Source organism: Populus euphratica, unplaced genomic scaffold (genome assembly GCF_000495115.2).
Source record: "Populus euphratica unplaced genomic scaffold, PopEup_1.0 scaffold49.1, whole genome shotgun sequence".
NCBI classification, from domain to species: Eukaryota; Viridiplantae; Streptophyta; class Magnoliopsida; order Malpighiales; family Salicaceae; genus Populus; species Populus euphratica.
The window spans coordinates 253,672-262,642 of record NW_011499875.1 but is presented as its reverse complement, the minus strand read 5'-3'; the positions used below and the strand labels follow the sequence as shown (position 1 = coordinate 262,642).

At 32.7% G+C, this 8,971-nt stretch overlaps 1 protein-coding gene across 11 annotated transcripts; it reads right to left on the bottom strand.

The window, feature by feature from the left end:
* Positions 1–200: 200 nt before the first annotated feature.
* On the bottom strand, positions 201–7,052 carry TRM9 (RNA-binding (RRM/RBD/RNP motifs) family protein). Of its 11 annotated transcripts, none has more exons than XR_842798.1 (9): positions 6,526–7,052; positions 6,302–6,388; positions 5,444–5,569; positions 4,932–5,222; positions 4,499–4,564; positions 3,116–3,181; positions 2,450–3,033; positions 1,302–1,694; positions 201–487 (listed from the first exon to the last, which is right to left on the bottom strand). XR_842798.1 is itself a non-coding variant. In XM_011029680.1 (7 exons), exons 1-6 carry the CDS (start codon positions 6,940–6,942, stop codon positions 1,638–1,640), a joined length of 1,044 nt encoding a protein of 347 aa, XP_011027982.1. In that variant the 5' UTR covers positions 6,943–7,052; the 3' UTR covers positions 201–487; positions 1,613–1,637. The 11 variants fall into 11 exon arrangements, 4 of the variants coding, with proteins under 4 accessions (XP_011027982.1, XP_011027983.1, XP_011027981.1 ...); XR_842799.1 differs by lacking the exon at positions 201–487 and having other exon boundaries at positions 1,236–1,694; positions 2,450–2,500; positions 2,568–3,033; XR_842800.1 differs by lacking the exon at positions 201–487 and having other exon boundaries at positions 1,236–1,694; positions 2,450–2,799; positions 2,911–3,033.
* Positions 7,053–8,971: the final 1,919 nt, after the last annotated feature.

Here is an 8,971-nt window from a genome sequence, read left to right as displayed (position 1 = left end):
GCACAATTATTTATAACCTACCGTGTAGAAATATTTTGGTGAAATAATATTTTACATAATTTTATCAGTTTAAAGGATGATAACTAATTGACCATGGAGGTTGTCCAATACAATCACTTGAACTGAACTTGAACTGAATTTATTAAATCATGTGATGAATCATATGAAAAAGTAATAATAATAATTTTATAGGACTCGGTAAAAATATTCTAACAAATAAAAAAATACACATAAATATATAAAAACTATACTAAAGGATCCAGAAAAACCCGATGGCGCAGCCAACACACCTGGGTTGCCTCAGGCGGGCATGTATGGCATTACAATGGCTTGTTGTGATATCATGGATGATGAGTTCTTGCTTCTGATGGGTGATGCTTATTTTGATAATAGAGCTTAGGAGGAACCCTGTGGACCTATAACATGCCTTTACTGGTCCTTTTCTTGACTATGATGAGATCATCCCTACTCGTGCTGAAGGAACAGCCTGTGGAGACTACCTTCCTCATGAAGTGGGAGGAAATTAGCTCATCACCTAAAGAACCCTTCAAAAGCTTCTTCTTGTAGTTGTGGTTCAATATATAACCCCACATGTAATGTTCAAGTATTGTTTGGGTTTGTGTTTTTTATCCGGGTGGATTTCTTTGAACTCAGCTTGCGGTCTAAGTTTTGCAGGTTGTGTGTATTTATTGTCTGTATATAGAGATTATGTATTTATTGTCTGTATCATAGCCTCCTTTTACATAGAGATCATGTGTAATTAAATGTATCATTTATCTAGAATGTGTAGAATAAAACATTTTGTTTGGTGAGGGAGATTATGTGTACAAAATAAATATATGGAGACATAAAATAATTATTTATAAAAAAGATAAATAATTTGGAGAAAACCAGAGATAAATAATTTGGATATAATGATAGTGATGTAAAAACTTGGATGATATATCTGTTTAAAAATGTAATTATAATTGTTTTTCAAAATATTTTTTATTTAAAAATGCATGAAAATAATATTTTTTTATTTTTTAAAAATTATTTTTAACATTAGTATATTAAAATGATTTAAAAACACCAAAAAAATATTAATTTAAAACAAATAAAAAATAATTTTTTTTAATTTTATTCAAAAACATTTTTGATAGGCAAAATGAAATAGAGCTATATATGTATAGGCAAGTACAAGGCAAACTAGAACTATAGCTAAAATAAAGCTAGTACGACGAAACATCAACAGTGCATAAACTAGAAAATTTTCATACAAAATTGAGGATTTAAAACCCAATGTTTCAATAGAAGCACACCTTTAAATGGTTGGAGTGCCACGCACAGGGGAAATTGTTTCTTTGCTTGTCCTACAGGTGATAAGTGTTAGCTTTAATCACTCGTTCTACTTTAAATGGCCATTTTTTGCGCCAACTTTCTGTTTCCTTCATTGTTTCCTATTGCCTCCAATTTGAAGGCAAGAAAAATAATTATAACAACAACTCCAAGTTTTTCATATTAGATGCTTCCGGATTTCTTCGTGGACTTTTCTTCAGACTTGGTCTTGTTATATAACACGCTCATAAATATAGTTATAGCACACTCTATGTCAAAAAGCTCGGTCGATTACCTCAAATGGCACCCAACAGCTTCTCCTATCTTTCTGAATCACAGTATTGTGGAAATTCGCATTGGCAAGGACCTCTTAGTACCTGCAGGGTCAAAGCTTATCAGTCCAAACATATTGAACTTGTTTGTAATGGACAAAAGGAATTCTTGTTCCATTTCCAATCTGTTTCTCAAGGAAACCAAGGTCATAAAACCAGTTTTCTAGCAAGTCGAGCCTTTTCACGTTACTATACATGTAAGAAGAGTTCTTTTCACAAAACTTAAGCAGAAGCCACAGTTTGTCCAAAGATATGTAGTCATTTAAAACCACAACAAATTGAATTACAATCCATAAGTATCAGAACAAATTGAACAATCACACCTCAATTTTGTCAATCCTGATGCAACATTTTGTTCAATATTCCTTCCAGGTATTTCCCATGGCAGTTTTTATCTGGTTTTTAGGTCATGCACAGGCACACCTATACAAGCACATATATTTAAAGAACCAACTGTTTAGAAATACAAGCCTCCAAGAACAAGCAAAACAGTTTTACGTTTAAAAGAACAAAAGAAACAAGTAATTTTTTCTCAGAAAAATGCTGCCGTGGTGACTCAGAAAGGTTTCCTTGAATTCAAGATGCCCTTGACTCAAAACCCATGATCTACACTCTTATAAATGTTCTTGTCTTTGGAGTGCTCACTTGTACATTACTCATTTTTTAGCACACATTACAACTGAACCCAAGTATCCTATTTATAACACTACACAGTCTCGGTTCATTCTCTAGGTCAGTTACAAGGTATAAAGCTATATATCAATGAGCTGCACGCTTAAATAAAAATAAGTTTTTATTACCGTTGGAGAAGACTTCCCTTATGGCTGGGAGCAACTTCTTTTGAAGTACAGCTACATAATGAGAAAGTTGGTCAATAAATATTTGTTTAAATTAACTCTTATATATAATGGACCAGACCTTGGTTTCATAATTAATTATTGCTAGCTAGCTTTAACGCTGCTTCTTCAACCAAGGGTTTGTTCTTGATCCTCAACACACCCCTTCAAAAATGATTTTCTCATTGTAATTCTGAGCCATGATCCAAACTCCACAAGCTCGTTGCTTCCTATTGTGTCCTTCAGTGAATTTACCAGCCACTTTGTTCTTTGTGGCAAATTATTGTAGATCTAACTCTTCTTGTACTACCTACCTGCTCAAACAGGGTTAATGCACTTCCATATCCTTTGCTTTTGCATGAAATGTAAGATTTTCAGACAAACAAATAGTTGACTTATTGTTATGTGCAATGTAGAGGGATTACATAACCACCAGATTGATGAAGATCCTTTAAAAGTTGCATTAAACATGTACTTTCCGATGGCACCACTGCCGCTACTCATTCTTTGTGCTAGTAGTCGATAAGAAAAATGTTGGTTGTCTCTTCCTACACCAAGAAGCCACTCCTGAATTAAGGTTATGTCTCCTTGGTTGAACTTTGAATATCATATAGGCCAATAACATCTCACCTTTTTTGTACAGTATGTCATATCATTCCAATAAAGGTCTTGATTGAAGCAAGTTGCAGAGTTTTTCTTGGCGAGAATTTGAAAGATAACAAGAAAATTGTCAAGGGGGGGATTGAAGTAGTAACTTGAATACAAACAATAGAGCTGTTTAGGAAAAAGATCTAAGCAGAAGCTTTCTCTAATATTAATCAAATTAGTGTTATTTTAGCTCAGAAATTATGTTTATTAAATATGGTGGTAGACATGTGATTAGAATGTGAAGTTTTAAAATATTTTATAACAGTTGTCTTTACTAGTTGACATAGAGGGGGGAGAGAAAACAATGTCAAACAGCAAACAGCAGAAATACTATGTATGGAACTTGAACAAAACTGAGGTTTGAACAAGATGGTAAGGTTTAAGGTTCAAAAAGGTTTCTATAATGAGAAACAAAGGTTTGCTTGTAAAGTGGCCCTCAGTCCTAGTCCTTGTAGGAAAATGATTCACTAGTCTTCTAAGAAAAACTTCTAGGTCACCAAGTAACGACAACTTAACCTCTGAGAAGATATTTTAAAAAGTCACATCCTAATCAATGACACCTACCTAATTAAATGAACATAATTTCTTTAAAATAAACTTGATTTCAAAAGCTTCTAGTCAATCTCCTGACTAAAAAGCTACTGCGTCAATATTTAACCATAATGCCAAGAACTGCAATTTCTAACTTGAAGCTAGTGGCAAAATTAACCACACAGCAAGCTTTCACTACTAATATCGAATATTTATTTAACTACAAGGGCAGATTTTCTTTTAAACCAGTATACTGACTTACGAATGTGAACATTAGCAACCAACCTAAAATACTAGTCCTGAATACATAGCCAAGCTTGGTCTCTTTTGCTATGTGCTAAAAAATATGAGTGCTGGATCCTCCATATGAGAAAAGGACAAGTTAGGTAGAGAGATTTTTTTTTCTTTTAGGTGTGCCTTTTGTTAGTTATCTTTGTGCCGTGCTCCTAATATGATATATGAGCATTTGTTATTAGAAGCTCCACCCTTGTCTTCATTAACATCAACAATGATGCCTCCATCATTTAGGTCAACATGCAGCTTACAAAACTACATAGCAAATGGATAAAAGTAGTGACTGTGTTTTGTTTCCATCATTTAGACCTTCAGATAATAGAAGCAACCCTTTAGAGAAACAAGAATTTAAACAATATATTCATGATAGTGATAGCTAAAATGATACAGTGGGCTTTGGAATATCTAAATATGAACTGAATGACTGTTTCCAGAAAAGGTATGTAAAGTTATTCATTGCATTCATATCAAAAGAACATATTTGTTGAAAATCAATGCAGTCAAAAAAGTAGAACAAGGAGAAACAATAAAGTCACACACCTTACGAAATGTAAATGATACCCTTCTTGCACCCCTTCTGATCGCACTTTGATTTACCATGTCAATCTGCAATGCGATTATTATATAACCTTGTATTTAGGGATGAGGAAATTCAATGCTAGAGCACACAGAGAAAGGGGGCAAGGAGAGAGAAAACTCTATCACATCAAACAAAGACACAATATCATATCATTCCAAAGAAAGTTGCAGAGGAAGGATGCCGCTATCCATAACAAAATTGTACTGCCATTTGAAACCAAAAAAAAAAATGAAACTATCTGTAAATCAGAACGTTCCCATTGATAACAACTGTTATCATTGGTGGATGGTAGCATTAATCCCAAATTCATTGGAAAAGGAAATGCTTGAACTTCATAAAGAGCAATTGGCAACACGGGACTAATTTCCATCCATGATCAACAACATGATTTACCTTATGGTGTGGAATGTAATGTTGCCAAGCATAGCGTGCTTCCCCAGATAACAGAAGAATGGACCGAGGAGGAAGATAAAGAGACCTCCTAACTAGATTTGAGCAGTTGTCAACATTTTCCACCTTTGTATAAGCACTAGAGGCAGCATCAGGAACCCATGAACCATCCAAGTATCTCCTGAACTCCATGATGCAAGGCCCTGCTAATGAAAGGCTAAAAATCAATCCCTCGAATGCAGAATGGGTGTCTATGTGTGGAGACAAGCCCACCCCAGGTGGGTACTCGTTTACCTGTAAATTATCACTGATCATCAAAAATTAATAAATAATTAAGCAAAGCATAAATTAAATGCAAGTGCCCTAGCCATTGAGCCATACGTACTACTCCACATTCAGTTTAATATGCAGAGTTGCCACCTCTATTACATAAGATAAGATAACGTAGCAGTCATGCATAAGATTACACAGGATCACAACTAAAATAAATGGTTAGTAGAAAAAGTAGTACATACTGTGAGTTGGTCCAAGAGTATGCTTGTAGAACTGTTAAGGCCAGGAAACAATGAAATCCTTTCAAGTATCGAAGAAACAAATGATGGAAGTTCGCCCAAATGCAGTTTTGTATCAACATTCCTTGTCTGTACCAGAACAGGAAAAGATTTGGTAAGTTCTTAGCACTCTCACATTTAATTCATAACCAAGCAGCCACCTTTAGTAACAACAAATTATAGAAAAAAGAATGATGTCTAAGAGATGGACAAGGCATGGCATCCTAGACTTTCCTAAGGTCCTTACAATTCAGATTTACTACTATTGGTATCTTTCTAATATAAGATTCACAGGAAAAGTATTAGCTGGGAGCTATTTAAGAATCACCCATGCAAATTAACAAGCACCGACAAATCATCTTGAGTCTGTTACAGCTGTTTGAACCATAGAACACCTAGGAACTTTATTGAGGCAGATGTGCTTTCCCATGCATGCATATTTCTTTAATCTTTCTTTGCGAAAAATCAATAAAATGGTTGTTGGGTCAATCAGAATATACCAATCCTTGATGGTAAGAACTGAGAAACCTAAAGATTACAAAATTCTGTTCTGAAAATACAATATGGTTACTGAGAGGCTCCCGGAGCAGTAGTACTAAGTCAACAGATAATATTCAGAAAATTTCCCACCTTTAGAAATCAAAGCAACTAACAAGCTAAATATATCAACAAAGTTCCCAGACCTCAAGTCCATCTAGTTGATATCTTCACAACATATATGACAGCTATACTCAAAGCATTGTAAATTAGCTATTTCTGCTGACAAAGAATCATTAAGAGTATAACAATGGGTTTGATCAAGTTCAGCAGTGTTATACTTACTCCGTAACAAAATTCATATCCATAATGCTGCACCCTCCTTTTAGATAGACTTATCCAAGGCCTTTCATCAACTGCTGCCAGTAACTCCTGAAAAACACAAATCATACACCAAGCTCTAATAAAAAAATACATGCAAGCACACCCCACAAATAAAAAATAAGAGTTTTGCTTCAGAAAGGCATCCACGCCCGCCTGAACAGCTAAAAAGCAGAAACATGGCTAACCTTTTCTTCCTGAGGACTGAGAAACTCATGAACCAGATAAAGCCCAGGAATATTAACCTCCGAAGCCAGCAGTGAAACAGGAACGTGCTCATTAACCTGCTGGCTGTCAGCCTCACAATTTGGTTGAATAACTGAATACCGAATATGCAAAGACCTGCCACCAAGATCGGCACAAGGTTTCCCATTCAGTGCAGTAAGAGCTTGTTGGGCAGAATTAGCTTCGGAATAAGAAACTATAACACGTGTTCCGCTTTCATCTGCTGCGTAAATTCCTTTCACCTCTCCAAAGGTGTTAAACACGGAAGCAATTGTGTCATAAGAAATCCCAACCGCTGGTCCACAGTTGGCTACGTAGAGATAAGGACTCGGTGAATCGGTTGCCGGTCTTTTGGGCCGTGTGAATCTTGGGACGCCCATGTTTGGAGAGACGGCGGATGTCACGGCGGCTGGTGAAAGAGGAGACGGCAGTTTAGGCCAGCTGACGCTGATGTATTAAAAAAAAAACAGCTAAAAGAGAAGCCAAACTCTCACTATTTACTGTAATAGTAAAGTGAGCAAAAAATAAATTGTCTTTTAACTAGGATTATTTTTGTTTTTTTTAACGCGTGACATTGTTCATTATATATTTATTTTAGATTGTTTTATTTGTTATTTTAATGAACAATAAAATTACCAACAAAAATAAAGTTGGAGGGCATGGGTGTTCTGAACTTTTCCTTTTAATATATAATAAAATTACAAATATAACTTTGGGTTAGAGAGTTTAAGTCATTGAAATAGGGGTCTTGACATCTTTTAACTTTGGTTTTCTGTAATTGCAACGGTCAAAAATAATAATATAATTTATTATTTAATTTTTTTTTAAATTAAAAAAACACGTATCATGTGGACGGCATCGTGTGCTTGGGATGGCATACACGGTGTTTCCACTCCATTGATGGGAAATATTATTATGTCATTTTAATTGATTCCTCGTCGAGTTCTTTTTTTTTTTTTTTTCCTTGTCGAGTTCTTTTCCTTGTCAAGTGATGTATGTCATTTTAGGGCTTGTTTATTTATTTTTTTTATTTTTTTCTTCTACTCCAGGAAATGAATTGGTATTTTAAATTTAGTTATTTTAATTTTAATTTTTGAATTTTATCTTATTTATTTTTTAAAAATTTCATTTATTTTTATTTTAATCATTCAATTCAAATTTGTATTTTTTAATTCTGTTCTTTTTTTTATTACTTTTATTTTTTTCTTAGTTTTTTTGTTAAAGTTTTTATGATTTTTAATTTCATCCTTCTAATCAAGTTTATTTTCTTGATAAAAATAATAATAATTTTAATTTGATTTATTTTCTTTTAATTTCTGATTTTTTATTTTATTTTTTTGCTAAAGTTTTTATAGTTTATAATTTTATTCTTTAAATTAAATTTATAACTTTTTTTATAGCAACAACAACAATGATAATAATAATAATAATAATAGTATTAATAATTGTGATAATAACAACAATAGCTATAATATCAACAATAATAAAAATAATGATAATAATATTATTAATAATAATAATAATAACAACAATAATAATAAGTTAAAAGTTATATAAAATTTGAGTCGGTTCGTGTTTTGTTATCCAATTTATATATTTAATGTGTTACTTTAAATTTATTAAATCCTAATTATTATTATTTTTACCCAATCATATACCTTCAAATTTTTTTTCCATCGTATCGTGTTTTTTTATTTTATTTATTTATTATTTTTATCAATTTTTTTATAATTTAATTAAAATAAAACCAACTTATACGTCAGGGTTCTAATTTAATTAATTAATTTTCTAAAACTCAGTTGCAGAATCCAGGAATTATTTTTTCAACTGAGAAGAAAAACGAACCAGCGCGTGCCCATATGGAGTCCATCACTATAAAATAGACTAGAACAGCCATGTCCAGACTGACAACGAAGCTGAATGGACCGATGGGTTGGTTCCAGCCCATTTAGTTTTACTGGGCTGGGCTTTGTCATTAAATATGTTGGTGTACGGGCTGGAATTTTTTTGTAATTCTCAAATTTTCGGTACTTTTTATACACAGTATTCTTGTTTTATTTTCTACAAAAACAATTACTGCTTGTTTAGATTATTTTTTTCTGAAGCATTTTATGTTTGGAAATTGAAGAAAATGTTCATAAATTAATCAGATATAATTCCCTGAAATAATCGGTTTCTCAAACAATGTCAGGTTTTTTTCATGCTTTCAAAACAAGATCAATACTAATTAATACATGTATTTCATGATATAATATCAAATTATCATGTAAGAGCTTCTAGTTTAAATTATAAAATTTAAGTGACTATTAATTTGAAATTTTTTAATTAATTTATTTTAATTTAAGAGCTTTAATGTTTTTCAAAATAGTTTTAAAAAACCTAAATTATGATATTAAAACTATACTACAA